Genomic DNA, 17,397 nt, shown 5'->3' on the forward strand with positions numbered 1-17,397 from the left:
CACTTTAAGTGGGCATTAGGGGGCATGAGCACTAGATGCTCACACCCTGAATCATTTTCTGCTGGGAAATTAAATCTCACTAAAAACTGTAACGACAGCAGAATTTGAAAACAGTATTACAGGAATGGAAACTGCTTTTTTGTTCTTGAGAGTTCTTGGAAAGGATAACCTTATTTTTGATTGCATTACTGATTGGGTGCCTGAAGCAGGACTGAAACTCAAGTGAGCCGTTGAAGGCGAAACTGCTGATAAGGCTCTGCTAGGCTGTGCACCGGAGGCACTGGCATGTGAGATACTGGGAGGGGCCTGACAAGGCATCTGGCTACTGTCTCAAGGTCAGCATTTTGTTTTGCACTCCCCATATAAAACTGATTCAAACAAACTAGAAGTGTTCAAAAAATTCATTCAACTTTCAAAATGAAAGCCCTCCAGGAACACTGGGGATTGTTCACAAATATTAAACATTAATCTAGCCCTGTATGACAGTTTTGCAACCGGGTTGCCTGGTATTGGACCAGAATGTTTTCAAATTATTTGTACAGGTCCAGTTTGTGGTCTGGTCCAGGTAATATAAATGTCTGATTTGAATAATTGATTTAAATTTGACTCCTAAGACTTCCATCTTCTGTTAATTTTTTTTCCCCTCTCTTCCCCCCCAATCCCCTCAGTCCACGATTGGTTCCACTTGCCCCTGCCCCCATGCCCTATGAAGTCCTTGCGTGTGTGTGCGCACGGTGTCTGGTTTTCACAGATTTTAGAAACAGACAAAAACTGAACTCAACACTTTCAACTGACCACTGGAAATACAGTAGGCAGATTTAACCCAAAGGAAAAAGTACCTTGTTGAGGATTCCAGCCACGCATCATTGGTCTTTACACAGCTGATACAATATTGCTTGTTAGACCTAATTACATCACCTGGGTAAAGATTTTTCATGAATTCACCTTAGATGACTTTTAAAAAATAATAAAGCACAAGCTGTGGTTTTATAGTGTGATAAACTGGCCTTTCAGGAATAGGAGGTGTTGATTTTAGTGGAGTGGCCAAGAAGAAAGTGCTGACCGCAATGCGGCACCATTTCACTCTTATTTCAATCATGCACATACAGTCCCACATTATAATGTGTCCCCAGTGCACAGACAAGAAGGACCGAAGTTCCAGCTGGCCATGTGCTGCCAGCTGACCAAGGAATATATGGTTTTTGAATAGATGGTTTGGAAAATGCAGCTTTCCCTTAAAAGACTTGACTTTAATCCACTTTTGAAAGTGACAAATGAGCCTCTGGATCATAAAGTAGAGCTTACTTGTCATGAAAAAAGGATCTGAACGCATCTCACAGTGACGGCTCAAGAAAACGGCAGGTTATTTCTTTGAGAGAAGCCTTCAGCAGCCCTTGAAATTGATCTTATTTATCTTACTTAACTCTCTAATCCAGGACAAATGATTTAGTTTATGTGTTACCAATTTTAAAATATTTATATTTCACGGGAAAAATCCAGGAGAAGTAGATTGCTTAGGGGTAAAAAAAAAAGCAGTTGGTCAACTAGGTTTATAGCTGGCAGACGTCCAGGTCAAACTCTGCCCAACATGGCTCATTAATCTGTACTGCTAATTAATTCATGAATCTGAACTGCTCTTTTGTTTATTAACCTACACTGCTGATTAATTGCAAACACACACGATGCAGTACAATGACTTCAGGGAGAGCCTGACTGGCAATTTTCCATAACAATATCTTTTTATTCTGTTTACAAATCTTTACCATTGCAGTTGGGACGAAGGGGAAAACCGTTTCCTTCAGCCACAAAAGCTGCAATGCTGCTAGCTAAACAATGTGCACAGTACAAAAGTTAGGTAACAGTAATAAATTAGTAAGTAAAAAAAAGTAGCCGATCAATATCATTTACCGACACAAGAAAGACCATTCAACTTCAATAGTTGATATTACCTCTGAGACGGACACACACACAATATTACACAGTACTGAACCCCCCCCCACCTCCCCCACTGTATGAAATCCCCCCCATGAGCTATGACATTGTTTTTGTGTAAGCGTGTCTCCACCTCCATCATCACCTGTTACTTGATTTTTCTGTAAGTACATCTCCATTTTTTGTTCACAGATGAAAAGACTGTTGCGCAGAAACAGTTTCTCGTCACTGGAGAGCCACACAGAAGTGACAGGATGGCAGGAGTGTGTGACACATAATGAATATGGACTTCATATACCGTCATATACCCTCGAACTGGCCATCATTCCCTCCGATGAATACTCCATCTCTCCTCAAAACACATGCAAGTACGTATAAAGAAATCTATGAAAAGTGCAAAGGGATGTCCGTCAAAGAGTCATTTATAGACTTGGTAAGCACCCCAGTTTGGCCCAAACATTAAAAAAGGGTGGAGTCATCTCAAACATGCCAGTATAAAAAGGGAAGTCTTGTTGGAAATCTGAGTGTTTTTTTCTTTCTTTGTATAACTTATGGGCTGGGCTTTGGCTGCCTTCCAGCCTTTGACACAATGACTGGAGCCCCCACCACCCCCCACCCCCTTCCCTCTGCCCAACCCCACCCCCCAACCAGCTGGAATTCATTTGGAGGTCCCAGCTTTTACCCACTTCACTATCACTTCTGTTTGCTGGCAGGGCAGCTGATCCTAATGCAAACACCCATATTTTCTCTTTCGCACTCTGTCTATCTCTCCATCTCTCTCTCTCTCTCTCTCTCTTTCTGTCTCTCTTGGTCTGTCTGTCTCTGTCTCTCTCCCACTCATGTGCACCAAAGGAACTTCCCTTCTCAGCTGGGGAAAAAAATAAAAGACCCAGCGTTCCCCAAAACAGCCATCTCTGTTTCACACCACTTCAAGGGCACCAATACAATCACAAGAACATTACAAAACATGAACCAACAAATGTGTGTGGGGAGGAGATCCACAAAGAAATTACTCATCTCCTGTAACACTTCAGAGTTCATCTGTAAAACAGCTACAGTACTGAACTTCAGTTTCTTCCCTTCATATAAAGTCCCTGCCGTCAGGAGGGAGGGTGGTGACTTCAGGCCAGGAAGGGCGTGGTCTCCACAGAACCAAATAAGAACAGTTTTGGGGCGTTCTGCGGAGTCCGAACAGTCAAAAGTCTTTTTTTTTCTTTTTTCTTCCCCCCCCGAAGATCTGGCTCTCTCGGTGGGTCAAGTGCAAGGCCCCAAGGCTTTTTGGGCTAGGCAGCGCGGTGGGAAGCCCTTCACAAGATAACGCAGTGAAGCTTGTGCGAGCTGGTGGCACGGTCTCCCCGCCACTTAGCTTTCTTCTTCTTCTTCTTCTGGCTTTTTTCCGGGATCTGCTGCCTGTGAGGCGAGGGAGGCGGGGGGGTGTTAGAAGTGAGGTTTTTAAGGAGATAACCCAAAGACTGTACCAGCAGCTGGAGGGCCTCACTGGGTTCCAGCACACAGCCCAGCGGGTGCTCAGAACAGGATATGAGCACACCAAAAATCAACACTCGCCGGATTCCAGCGAAATTACGCTCAGGCTACAGTCAGGAAACGCAGCCTGCTTTGGTCTAAGAAAACCAAGGCTTCTTCTCATTGGCTGTCCTGTTCAGCCAATCACCGTTTAGTCTGTGGCGCCGCGGTTATGCTAAGTGCCGCCTTAAGACTACGGCATCGAAAGGAAGCTGCAACACTGAAGAACAATGTGACTGTTCATTACCCAGAATGCAGTCTGACACGTGGACACATTGTGAGCAAAAGAGGGGGTGGAAGGGGTTTCCCCCAGATCCAGTTATGATCCAGATACATTAATCTACATACATTCAGTCATACTACTGTTATTTAGTAACACATTCAGTGGTTTTTAAGGCCTGTTATGTTATTGTTATTTTCCACTGACATTTTGCTAAGTAGGCAAAAGAAAGTAGAAAGTAGAAAATTCAAGTTTGTAGACTGAACAGGATGTTTTTGCGTGATAGTTCTGGCTTTCAAACAAGTTTCCATTCTCTGCTGTTCTTGGGCTTTGATCTCTAGTTTAACCCTTAGCCTGCAGCACAGAGCAACCAAACCTTGCAGCATAAACAGGCTAAATGCTAAATGCTGACCCACACAGGAACAACATACAGGCAAAAGGTCTGAGTCTGCACACCCTGCATAGGCAGGCCCTGTGGAACCACTGCTGGTGAAACTACATAATCTCACTTATATCTTTACGAATGGTTTGTGTAAGGCAGAGAAAGCAACGTAACTTTAAAACTGTATGTCACTTAATACAAAGATGCTATTTGAGCAGAAGAATTGATCATTTTGCATGCACTTTAGGTCAGTGTACAGCTACATTACACAGTAAAGGCAAGGGTGCTTCATTTACTCTGTGGTATAAAATCCATACGTGTGGCTTTAAAGGGACTTTCAAGTGTTTGTTGACTTGCAGAGAGTTTTTATGTACCACTGCTTTAATATGGATGTTGTGATTATTAAGGTGGTCAGAATTGTTCAGAGAACAACCTGGGGGGGTCCTGTAATCGCTAGGGATTGTTGAGAGTTGAGGGTACAATTTAATCAACAGTCGGTCGGCATGAGAATTTCAGAAGAGGTTACTAAATAAACATTCAATCTTTCTGATGAATCACACAGCTGACCCACCTGATAACTCGAACGAGCTCGTGAAACGCTTTGTCCACATTCATTGGAGGATCCTTGGCACTTGTTTCAATGTAAGTAATCTGCAGACCAGAAAACGAACGGTTAACGAACAAAGCATCACGACTGAACAGGCTACAAAATTCAGCCCTGCGATTGCCGCACGATCTGCAGCTTCAAGCGCTTTTAAATCCAAAGGAGCCAGAGCCGTTCCATTTTTAATCGCACCGATGGTTCCAGAAAAAAGTCCCTGCCATTTTCATTCAGGGCACCAGCAATCCACTTGAACGTAAAATGCGAGTCAAGTCATTGCAGCAGAAAACAATGGTCAGGGGAAGTAAACACTCACACATATAAAACAATCTCAAGCATACTTTCTCACACTCCCATTCCCACTCTATCTTTCACCCTCGCTCACACACACACTACAAAAAAATCTCCAGAAGGAAATCTAAACAAGTCACACTTGATTGCCAAGCCCATATCTCACAGTCCTTTGGAGGCTGTACAGCCGGCTCTCAAATGTGGCCCCCAGGACAAGAGAAAGCCCATTCAGCAGGAAAAGCTGCCGTCTGCCAGCTTGTGACACTGAAGGAACCCTATCAGTGAGAAAAGGGTTCACCAGTAACCTGCCCAGCACCCAGCTCCCTTTTTGGATTGACCCCTTATTTTACTCGAGAGACTTTTTGGAGTGACCCATTATCACCCAATATATCGCCCAAGAGGCTAGTGAAAGCCAGTGATTGTACAGTGTGAATGTAGCAGATGAATCACAGCCATTTGAAAGATATGGGCACTATTTCATAAAGCCAGGGCCAAATTGAAGGTGACATGAGGCTTTCATTCTTCTTTAACTAACCACTGTTTGCAACTATGAACACCCTGAACGATCACAGCACACATATATTATTTACCCGTGTATTAACTCCTCCTTTAAGTAGCTTTAGTTATGAGCTCAGTTTCCTCCATCATACACAACGTAAAAAGCAGCAGGATGAGTAAATATTCTAATGAATGAAGTCTGAACTAAAACCTCCTGCATACATATAGACAGCTGCTGACATGTTAAGATGAATTACAATGTACTATATTTTTTATCAGGTTATCTTTTTCCATTCAACCAGAAGTGAAGATGTATCATATTAAATGGCTAAAGCTACATTTTTTTGCATTTTATCTTGTACATCCTGTACAAAATGTTATATATGAAGGTTTGAGGCTGGTTTAGGCTTACTATTGGGATCTCTTTTTTAACCCTTTGAAGAAAAGGTGTTTTGGATTTTTTTTTTTTTTTACAAGTCAGTGTTCTAGAGGTCCACTGCTTTCAATTACCAGCAGTGATTGCTACATCAGCATTAAACTAGGTGTATACATGATAAGAAGGCGAACTCGGCCAAAATCGAACCACAACCGAACACGGCACTGCATACAAATATGGGTATACTCATTACGGCTTCAAACTGTTCTTTAGTGAGGGCGCAGATTACAATTCTTCAGTTGTGATAACCATGGGAAACACATCAGTTTTCACATCAGACAACAGTTGCCGCACCAAGCAGAGAGAACAAAAATGGCTGAGGTAAAGGAGCATAAACTTTGACAGATGGAGACTAATTATGCCACAGTTGCTTTAGATCATTTAGCACTGCAAAAAAAGAACAAAGAGAAGATGGGGGGCTATGTTCGTCTGCTCAATCAGACAAGGAGACATAATGTAGCCAACGTAGCCACCCATGTGATATTTTAGACCAACTGCAAGCAATCTCCATATTTATGTCGGTTTGTGAATATCTTGGCTAGTTTAGCCAGCAGGGATACACACACTATGGTGACCAAAGTCAATGTGGGGTTTTATTTTCTCCACAAAAGCATCATTTTGGTTCGTGGTACATTCATTTCTACAGCAAACACACTCCCAGCTTTACAATGTTTAGTTCTAATTAGAACTTTCTAATCACATATTTGTGATCTTACACCTGAAAATGTTAAACTGGACCTCGCAGGGACACATTTTAACTGGGATCCGTGGCACGCGACAGGGTAGGACTGGGGTAAAGGTCGCCCTGCAGGCCCAACGTCCTCGCTCGAGCACGTCCGAGGTCATCGCCTACACCAACGCATTCCTTCGCCGGCTTAAGTGCTACTTTGTTCCTTTACTGGAACAACAGGGGAGAAGTTATTTTCCACTGATCCCTAAACTTCTGGACAACAGCCTTAACCCTTTGAGGTGCAGGTTTTTTGGAATGTTTTTTTCAAAATTCTGAGTCAGTGTTCTAGAACTCCATTGCATTCAATTACCAGTAGTGATTGTTACATCATCATTAGAATGTTCAGTTAAGAACATTCTAATGACTTATTTGTGATCTTACACCTGAAAGGGTTAAAAAAGGACCTTGCAGGGACACATTTTAACTAGGATGCTTGGCACGCGACAGGGTACGACTGGGGTAAAGGTCGCACTGCAGGGCCAATGTCTTCGCTCGAGCACGTCCGAGGTCATCGCCTACACCAACGCATTCCTTCTCCGGCTTAAGTGCTACTTTGTTCCTCCACTAGAGTGACATGAGAGAAGAAATTTTCCACAGATCCTTAAACTGCTGCACGAAAGCCGTTAGTATCCCCACAACCACTCATCCCTGTGTGAGCATGGCTACTTTCAGACAGCACATTACCACAGCATATTGCCTTAAATACCAATAAATGCGCAATATAATAACAAATATGCAATTAAACACACAAGGACACTGAAAGAGGTGTTAAGTTTGAAATCTAACCAGCTGGAAAGTGACAGCTTAAAGGGCATGGATATATCCACCTTACTCATGCATATAACCATATTATTCATAAATACATTCACCTTAGTGAGACATCCAGACATTAGGTTATTTGGATTTGGACATGAGATGGTGAGCATGCAGTATTTCTATGGTAAGAGACACTCACACTGTGCTTGGCAGCCATCTCTCTTCCTTGTTCACTGGAGACCTTCCGCAGGTGAACCAGGTCCACCTTGTTAGCGACCAGAACCATGGGAAAGGACTCCCTGGAAGGAATACATGCCTGAATTACTACATGCTTTACATTACATTAAGGGCTGTTGTGAGAGAATATCAAAAGCAAGTTGGACACACCAAACAATTTCAAGTGTGTGTGTGTGTGTGCGTGCGTGCATGCGTGTGTGTTCTCAGAAAGGAAGCGATGGGCATCTGCTGGAAGGCTGTGCTTCCTGAAGGAAGGAAGGGGTTTCAGGGCTGAACACACACAGCTGTGCTGTTCGCATTCTCTGCGCCCATAATAGCAGTGTGATCGCAGCAGCGTCACCACAGCTGCACGCGTGGGCAACGACCTACTGAACGCATCTCCTCTTTGTTCTCACTGCGCTTTTACACCAACGCTGTTGCCTTCAGCCACATCTACACACCGTAGGTCAAACTACACTGCGCCTACCACACTTTCCTATGGTTACTTACAGCTGACATTAGTTACTTAATGGAAGACATCAACTAGCTCTGTGGGTTATTCTGGACAGAAACATCTGCCAAATATGTTTATGGCACTTAATGGTTTTATCTCTATTGCGCACACACACCCAAACATGCGCACACAAACGCGCGTGCGCGAGTGTACACATGCACGCCCACACACACGTACACATGCACACATAAGCACACACAGAAACTGCAAACACCGCTGCTCAAGTGTATTTGGCTGATATTTTATAGTACCGTACATATTCTCTCTCAGCACATCCTCATGCTATCAGAGCCAGGCCCCACCTTCCCCTCCCAGCCAGCAGGGGGAGCACTCACCGGTCCTTCACTCTGAGGATGAGCTGATGGAAGCGGTCCACGTGCTCGAAGCTGGCCTTGTCCGTCACGGAGAAGACGATGAGGAAGCCATCGCCCGTCCTCATGTATTGCTCCCGCATTGCGCTGAACTCTTCCTGGCCCGCAGTGTCCAACACTGCCAGTACACACACACAAACACACACAAACACACACAAACACACACACACACACACACACACACAAACACACACACACACACACACACACACACACACAACATTAACATCATCACCATCATCATCATCATCATCAGCACCTGAGCATCCCATTCCACAACCAGATCAGCCCGGATAACATGTGATGTGGACAGGCCTATACTCAGTAAGAGTGTTATGAATTAGTTTGGACATGACATACTGTAAAGAGACCTGGAGTTGGTTTAAGAGTGGATGCACATATTGACCATTTCAAGAACACGTTTTAGGAAATTTGAAGCTCAAATTTAACATATTTGTCAGAGAATGTGAAGACAGCTCTTTAAGTGTTTTTTTTTAAGCCAAATTTAAGTACTGAGTGGGAGGGTTATGGTTTTTTTTTTTTTTTTCAGATTCCATGAACTGTGCAACAGTATTTCCTGAGTCGTGAGTCATGAATCCATTCTGGTGAATCACTGCCTTCTGAAGCTCGGGTAGACAACACCAAAACAGCGTGACAGGCGCACAAAAGCACGCGGCTCACCGCCCCATTCGGTTCTGTTCCCGTGGGAGGGCTGCGAGACAGGAAACGCAGCGCGCGCGCGTGGAGAGAGAGAGAGATAGAGAGAGAGAGAGAGAGGAGGAGGCTCTCGCGTCGTCTTTTTTCCCCCTTTACCGTCGAGGATGGCCCACTGTCCGTCGATCTCGGTGTGCTTCAGGTAGGAGTCCTCGATGGTGGGGTCGTAGTCCGGCACGAAGATCTTCTGGAAGAACTGGATGGTGAGCGCGCTCTTCCCCACCCCTCCGTCGCCCACCACCACCAGCTTATACGTGGGCAGGTTGTCACTGGGAACGGCGCTGGTTGCCATGGTGACGGCTACACCTGGAACAAAGAGGAGGAGGAGGGGGGAAGGGAGAGGGGAATGGTGTCAGCCCACTGCTACCGATGCTCCCCCCCCACCCACCCCCGTTCCCACGGAGTCCCCATCAAGAAATTCACATTGCAGCAGCAGTGTGGATTCTGTACCGCTGCTGCTACACCACAGCCTGATCGCAGGGCTGAATACTTCATATCCATCCGCTACAGGCTGCTACACCACAGCCTGATCGCAGGGCTGAATATTTCATATCCATCCGCTACAGGCTGCTACACCACAGCCTGATCGCAGGGCTGAATATTTCATATCCATCCGCTACAGACTGCTACACCACAGCCTGATCGCAGGGCTGAATATTTCATATCCATCCGCTACAGACTGCTACACCACAGCCTGATCGCAGGGCTGAATATTTCATATCCATCCGCTACAGGCTGCTACACCACAGCCTGATCGCAGGCTGAATATTTCATATCCATCCGCTACAGGCTGCTACTCCACAGCCTGATCGCAGGGCTGAATTTCATATCCATCCGCTACAGACTGCTACACCACAGCCTGATCGCAGGGCTGAATATTTCATATCCACCGCTACAGACTGCTACACCACAGCCGATCGCAGGGCTGAATATTTCATATCCATCCGCTACAGGCTGCTACACCACAGCCTGATCGCAGGGCTGAATATTTCATATCCATCCGCTACAGGCTGCTACACCACAGCCTGATCGCAGGGCTGAATATTTCATATCCATCCGCTACAGGCTGCTACACCACAGCCTGATCGCAGGGCTGAATATTTCATATCCATCCGCTACAGGCTGCTACTCCACAGCCTGATCGCAGGGCTGAATATTTCATATCCATCCGCTACAGACTGCTACTCCACAGCCTGATCGCAGGGCTGAATATTTCATATCCATCCGCTACAGGCTGCTACTCCACAGCCTGATCGCAGGGCTGAATATTTCATATCCATCTGCTACAGGCTGCTACACCACAGCCTGATCGCAGGGCTGAATGTTTCATATCCATCCGCTACAGACTGCTACACCACAGCCTGATCGCAGGGCTGAATATTTCATATCCATTTGCTACAGGCTGCTACTCCACAGCCTGATCGCAGGGCTGAATATTTCATATCCATCCGCTACAGGCTGCTACTCCACAGCCTGATCGCAGGGCTGAATATTTCATATCCATCCGCTACAGGCTGCTACTCCACAGCCTGATCGCAGGGCTGAATATTTCATATCCATTTGCTACAGGCTGCTACACCACAGCCTGATCGCAGGGCTGAATATTTCATATCCATTTGCTACAGGCTGCTACACCACAGGCCAACAGAAGCAAAGCAACAGATGATTTTTTTTTTAAACGGCGAAAGAGGGCAGAAGAAGGTGAGGCCGCCAGACTGGGAGGATTTTGCAACAGCGATTGTGACGAGGGCGAGATTCGCACCAGGATTGCAAAAGAGGAGCTGTTTTCGGCGGCGAGAGACTAGCTCCTGAGAAAAGCCTGAGAAGGCGCCGATCTTTCACAAGGCCTCAGAAAGGCCCACGTGCAGCCAGGAGGCCCGGTCTAGACACCCGGACTGCGCCGCTTTGTGATTATGGCTTTTCCTAAATATAATCCTGCGTTTCTCCAGCAGCACGCCCGCTGTGGCGTAACCCCGCCCACGCTCAGCTCTTGAGCTTTTATATTCGCTCGCCTCTCCCGTCGTTTCATTATTTTAAAGCCTTAATGCCTCATTAATGTTCCCTGGTAATGTTTAATCTCCTAAATCCACTAAACCTAACCTGGCAGACCTGGCATTTCAGAGGTACCCACATTCCACAGGTGAAACGCCGCCCTCCCCTTTTTCGGACAGGAAACAGCATCGACAAAACCTCCTTTGCCCCGCCTCGCCTATACAGAACAAGCTCAGAACCCGTGCGTTTGCATAACCAATGCATCTGCAGAACCTGTGCGTCTCCAGAAACTTTGTCCACAGAACGCATACATCTGAATAACCTGTGTGTCTGCAGAACCTTTGCCTGCAGAGCCCATACATCTGAAGAACCTGTATGTCTGCAGAACCTTCGTCTGCAAAACCCATACATCTGAAGAACCTGTGTGTCTGCAGAACCTTTGTCTGCAGAGCCCATACATCTGAATAACCTGTGTCTGCAGAACCTTTGCCTGCAGAGCCCATACATCTGAAGAACCTGTATGTCTGCAGAACCTTTGTCTGCAGAGCCCATACATCTGAAGAACCTGTGTGTCTGCAGAACCTTTGTCTGCAGAACACATTCATCTGAAGAACCTGTATGTCTGCAGAACCTTTGTCTGAAAAACCCATACATCTGAAGAACCTGTGTGTCTGCAGAACCTTTGTCTGCAGAACCCATACATCTGAAGAACCTGTGTGTCTGCAGAACCTTTGTCTGCAGAGCCCATAGGCTACATCTGAAGAACCTGTGTGTCTGCAGAACCTTTGTCTGCAGAGCCCATACATCTGAAGAACCTGTATGTCTGCAGAACCTTTGTCTGCAGAGCCCATACATCTGAAGAACCTGTATGTCTGCAGAACCTTTGTCTGCAGAGCCCATACATCTGAAGAACCTGTGTGTCTGCAGAACCTTTGTCTGCAGAGCCCATACATCTGAAGAACCTGTGTGTCTGCAGAACCTTTGTCTGCAGAACACATTCATCTGAAGAACCTGTATGTCTGCAGAACCCATGTGTCAGGGATGGATTCTCTCAGGGTTCCCACAGTTCAGGTGCAGAAAGCACAGGTGTGGGGCCCTCCCCTCACAAACACTCATCGTGTTAATGCAAACAGCAGGAAAACTACAAGTACCAACATGGCTAAAAACATAATGCTTCCAAAACCTGGGGTGCATTGTCAGCTTGTTTACTGTAAGGCATGCTGAAACTGTTGCAAAATAATAAGCTTCTTTTTTCTCTAACTGATTTCAGCGATATTAAAACACAGGGAGGAGTGAACATTCACATATAGGTCATAACAGCCCACACGGCTCATTTCTAGGCAACGGTAAACCAATGAAAGACATTTATTAGGTCACGCTAGCAAACACAAAAAAGACATACTGAGCGTCTCTGACAAACCATTCTTATTTGTGCTGATAAAGGCTGTTCTCCACACATTGAGTAAGGAGCTCTGGTGTGCTTGACGTGCTCAGAAAGCCTTCCCGCGCTCTCAGACTGCTTTGTCAGTGTACCACCCAGGTGTGGATGTGAGAACGGGGCACAATGGCCGGCTCCGCGAGCGACGAGCAGCGGCACTTCCTGAGCCCCACAATGGCAGGAAGCCGCGCGCTTCCTTCCTCAGCGAGTTCAGCCCCGCAGTCAGAACTGTGCCGGGAAAGACCTCCGTCTAAGGACAGCCCCCACACCGCAAGTCTCCACCCTCCCAACCTCAAGACATTAAACACACTATGTGCCCCGAGAAGTCATCCAACTCAAATGCCCCTCCTCAAACAGAGTGTGATAACCCTGCACTTCCTGGCTTCATGCTTATCTCATCACGGTCTTATGGTTTCTTGCAAAAGGTATTTGTGGCCAATTCCACTGAAACGCATTCTATTAATGCATTAAAGAATGCTTAATAACGTTCTAAAAGATTTTTTTTTTAACATAATGAATGCAATTTTAATCCTTTTGCGACCTGACTCCATTGGAAGTGGATTTGACCCTGCAGCTCAGATACACAGTGCTTTTCCTATCCTGCAACGAACACCGACTGGACAGGCTGATCCCCCTGCTGAGAGCGTGGCTGATCTCCTACATTTACTGATCTCTCTGCTGGAGGCGCAGCTGATCCACTACATTCACTGATCTCTCTGCTGGAGATGAGGCTGATCCACTACATTCACTGATCTCTCTGCTGGGGACGCAGCTGATCCACTAGCCAGGCTGATCGCCCTTCTGTAGGTGTGGCCAACCCCTGGCCAGCATCAAGGCTGGAGAGTTTGAACAAGTGAGGGACACGCCAGCAGGACAGTCAGCCCCCGCGTGCGCAGTCCACACGAAGCACACAGATTCTGACAGGGCGTACGACGTGGGACCTCAGCCTGCCAAAAAACACAGTGCCTCTTCACAGGTCCAAATCCCCCGCCCCTTGAACCTTCTCCCCAAGCGGCAGCAGGATGAAACTCTAACTTCTGCCCCCTGCCGAAGGGGCAGAATGCATCTAAAAATGACCCCAAGTTATTCCTCTAATCAGCGCTCATGCTTTACTTGCCACAAAAAGGAAAGCCTTATTATCGTAGTGTAAATGGAACACTTTGGTTACCCTCACTTAGAAAACATCTCGGCTTATGTCCAGCCTTTCAGAGCACTTCGCCGTTATTTGGTCAACACTGAATGTCTCAGATTAGCTTAATGGAGTCTTAGACCCGATCAGAAACATTAAGAGTCCTCGCCCTGAAATCAGACCCTGGTACAAGGCACAATTCCCCTTTGTCAGCTTGTCCCTGAAGTAATTTAATTTCACATAAAGTGAAAGACCCTGACAACAGTTTAGAAGGATTGTTATTCAAGCTATCAGAAGTTGGGAACACCATAATAATTACAACTACAGCAACCACTGCTGGCTACCATTGTCTTATTTGAATAACAAATTGCATTTCAACTATCCAAGTACCGTATTCAAGACTTCCTGGATGCTTGGATCCCTAGGCCACTAAAAGAACTGATGAATCTCTTCCCATTTTTCTTGTGTCGACAATTGCACGAATGAAGCAGGCTATTGGTTGGCAAATACACGCTTCCTCGTCACTAAATATGTGGTCAGCAAATCGGTAGTGCCGTCCGTTAGAGAGGGAGACGGAAAAAGTAAGCGGAATAGACATCAGGTGGCCATGATAGTCATGACGTGCAAGCCTACCATACTGATCTGCCCAACGGAACAAACATTTTCATAAAATAAATAAATAAATAAAATAATAAATAAATAAAAAACAGAAAAGTCACTCCGTTTCTTCGGAGGAGCTTTAAATCCATGATATCGTCCACATAGCCTAACTATAAATACAGACAATACGTAAAGGGTGGTGATCTCATCGGCTCAGTCTGACTCACAAAGTATCATTTGCACAACGCTCTCTGTTAGCCTGGTAACCGTATCATAGCGTAAATATTCCTTATACTAATAATGGCTGTCACGGACTGTCAAATGAATAGTACCTTGTGTGTAGCTAAACAGTGTTCTCTGTTTCTGTGCTAAAAACAGTAACACAACGAATGCGGATCGCAAAAGTCTTTAAAAAAAACTTTTGATTCGTTAATCCTCCGCCCAAATACCAATCGCACCACTTTTCTCAGTAAACTCGTGAATAAACTCGATTGGAATGCAACAATAATATCACTTACGGTACTTGTCAAACAAACGTCCCCTAGCTATGCCATTTACTTCCTACTTGCGTTTTGCTTAAGACTGTTGACAATGCTGAAACGAGTAGCTGCTTAACAGGGAAAGTGTCAGTTCTGCAAGCTATAGACACGGGTCTCAAAAATACACGTCACTGACCGGATCAAACGATATCTGCGTGTTTTCATAAAACATTTTACTAAATGACAATGACACTTCTTAACAAGTACAGGTTCGGATTAGTTCGCTAAATTTCCCAAACCGATTGTAGGCTACAGCGACCTACAGCAATCGTCTTCATCAAAAATGATTCCTGGTCTTTTTCGGTTTTCTAGAACTCGAAAATAAACTTCATGAATTTGGAAAGTTAAGTTCAATTGTCTTTTGTTTTTAATGGACACGTTATAAAATTAACAAAAACGAATGACTAAATCGGTCTTTATAACATAGTCTTGCTGTCCTAGCAAAGCAGTATCTCCATTGCCAAAAATAGGTTATTAAAAATGACACAACTTACCGAGCAACGATTTGATGCTACACTAGTAAACCACCCACGCTCCAGATACGTCGCCCTCATAATGCGTCTTCTTCCCTCAGAAGACAGAACCCAATTGTTCCATATGACCTATAATTCATTAAATCGAATCGCATTCCAATTCCTACACTATGGGCCAGTCTAGTCCACTGTGAAATTTACACTGTAGCAATTCTTTATATCGCAACAGCTGATACTATAAATAGAACTACCTCATAGGGGTGCACGTTTTTTGTAAGTACAAACTTGAGTAGGTATTGTATATTTATGATTTTTGTTTAAATCAGATAAAATACTGAACAGTGAAAAAAGTAAGTCTGGCAATTTCATTAAGTGTAATTCCAATACCTTTCTTCAAGAAAACGCCATTCCATGGTTTACACATCCCTCAACCTAACAAATGGTCTATTCCGTCATGTTGACGCCTGGTCGGCTCAATTTTAAGGTGGAATACATGTCAAATTCGATACTATGCTCACTCCTTATACAATGCAATTAGATGTTATTAGCCTGTGGTGGTATATTTATTTATTTTCGCCATAAATTATCAAAAAATGTCGTTGAGCGTGTTCATACTGATGTATATTTCAAAACTCGGTCTCATGTTAATGGGTGCATATTTTATTGTTTCTGACATAACTGCATGTGGCATTTTGTTGATGCAATAATTACCTTTTTTGCATCTTGTTATATAACTTATATGGCATATATTTGTATAACACAAGCATGCTGTATCATTTATTATTCTAACACATGCCTAGGAAATGTAATTACGACTGTGCGTGGTTTGGTCAGTTTTTAACATTGAGGGCAGTACGGTAAGTGCTCCATAGTGTTCCATAAAGTCATCACCCAAGGAATTACTGTATGGCTGGTACGTAAATGCAAGCTTATGTAACCGAACATTTCACAGAGGGTCATGTTTTGGATGCGGTTCAGACTTATTATAATTGGGTTTCGATTTAGAGCACAGAGACGTGGAATGGGATTGGTCAGAAAAAATAACATGTGCAACTACCAAAGTGTCTCACACTATTTACCATTGTACATTTGCTCAGTAGTATAAACTCATTATAATTACATAAGTGTGGTGCAGAGCAAGACTGTTTATTGTAAGTCTAGTCTAGCACACCAGGTATATTTCAATATTTGCTCTCCCTGCCCCCTCCCCTTTCCAAACCCCAATTTCAGGGAGCTAAAAACTGTTCACAAGATCAAGCACCCGCCAGTATTTCTCATGAAGCTCTTATTTAAATGCTTTTTGAGTACAAGTTTATGCATTTCTTGTGTTGTCCTTGTTTCTTGATGAGGATGCTTCAGTCGAACGGATGCTTAACTTGAGGTGAATGCAGAAAAATTAACACTGCAACCAGTTTAATGCAGTTAACACGCAAACACACACGCATATGCACGCACGTGTACACACACACACACACACACACACACAACCATGTCTAATCAGAAGTGAGTGAGGACCCGTGAGGGGGAGAACAGGAAGCACTCTGAAAATCAGCACAAAAGCCAGGAAGCTGGGCAAAGCAGAGCCAAACCTGATCCAACACAGCTGTTCAGGGATCGGAAGCCTCAAAGTTTTCAATGGTCCTCTTTTTTCAGTGCAAACTAAAAGCACTGAAAAGGCAAACAGTTCCAATTTTTCACAACAAACAATGTGCTCCCGCTCCTTCCGTTTGTTCTGTCTGGATTATTTTCTAAAATAACAATAATGACAATCACCATTTTAGCTGCAGACGTCGAAGTGATTGTAATGTAATTCACAAGAGTACGACAGCAGTGTCCTACCTGGGAATGGAATCTGGAACCTTAAAGCCCAGTTACCTAACCATTATACTACACTGATGCCTGTGTGTTGCAACATTATTTCAAAATTTGCTTTGCAAAAGCCAGCATTGCAGTTATATAATATGACTGCACAGTAAAATCAACTCTTACAGAGTGTAAATGAGTCTGCAATAGCCAGAGTGGACTCATATAATCTCTGTTC

At 44.6% G+C, this 17,397-nt stretch overlaps 1 protein-coding gene across 3 annotated transcripts; it reads right to left on the reverse strand.

Annotated features, from left to right (window-relative positions):
- Positions 1-1,714: 1,714 nt before the first annotated feature.
- On the reverse strand, positions 1,715-15,564 carry mrasa (muscle RAS oncogene homolog a). 3 transcript variants are annotated; one of them, XM_064326724.1, is made up of 6 exons: positions 15,378-15,564; positions 9,285-9,491; positions 8,436-8,589; positions 7,570-7,669; positions 4,630-4,709; positions 1,715-3,342 (listed from the first exon to the last, which is right to left on the reverse strand). In XM_064326724.1, the coding sequence occupies exons 2-6, from the start codon at positions 9,475-9,477 to the stop codon at positions 3,240-3,242; spliced, it is 630 nt and encodes a 209-aa protein (XP_064182794.1). In that variant the 5' UTR covers positions 9,478-9,491; positions 15,378-15,564; the 3' UTR covers positions 1,715-3,239. The 3 variants fall into 3 exon arrangements, with proteins under 3 accessions (XP_064182794.1, XP_064182795.1, XP_064182796.1); XM_064326725.1 differs by lacking the exon at positions 15,378-15,564 and adding an exon at positions 14,863-15,017; XM_064326726.1 differs by lacking the exon at positions 15,378-15,564 and adding an exon at positions 14,135-14,154.
- Positions 15,565-17,397: the final 1,833 nt, after the last annotated feature.

The sequence above is a fragment of the Anguilla rostrata genome, chromosome 3 (assembly GCF_018555375.3).
Source record: "Anguilla rostrata isolate EN2019 chromosome 3, ASM1855537v3, whole genome shotgun sequence".
Taxonomy (NCBI): domain Eukaryota; kingdom Metazoa; phylum Chordata; class Actinopteri; order Anguilliformes; family Anguillidae; genus Anguilla; species Anguilla rostrata.

Coding starts and splice junctions, on each gene's coding strand:
- mrasa (XM_064326724.1), bottom strand. CDS start 9,477: ATGGCAACCAGCGCCGTTCCCAGTGACAACCTGCCCACGTATAAGCTG. Junction 7,670..8,435: donor ATCCTCAGAGTGAAGGACCG/GTGAGTGCTCCC, acceptor TATTCCTTCCAG/GGAGTCCTTTCCCATGGTTC. Junction 4,710..7,569: donor AGATGGCTGCCAAGCACAGT/GTGAGTGTCTCT, acceptor TCTGGTCTGCAG/ATTACTTACATTGAAACAAG.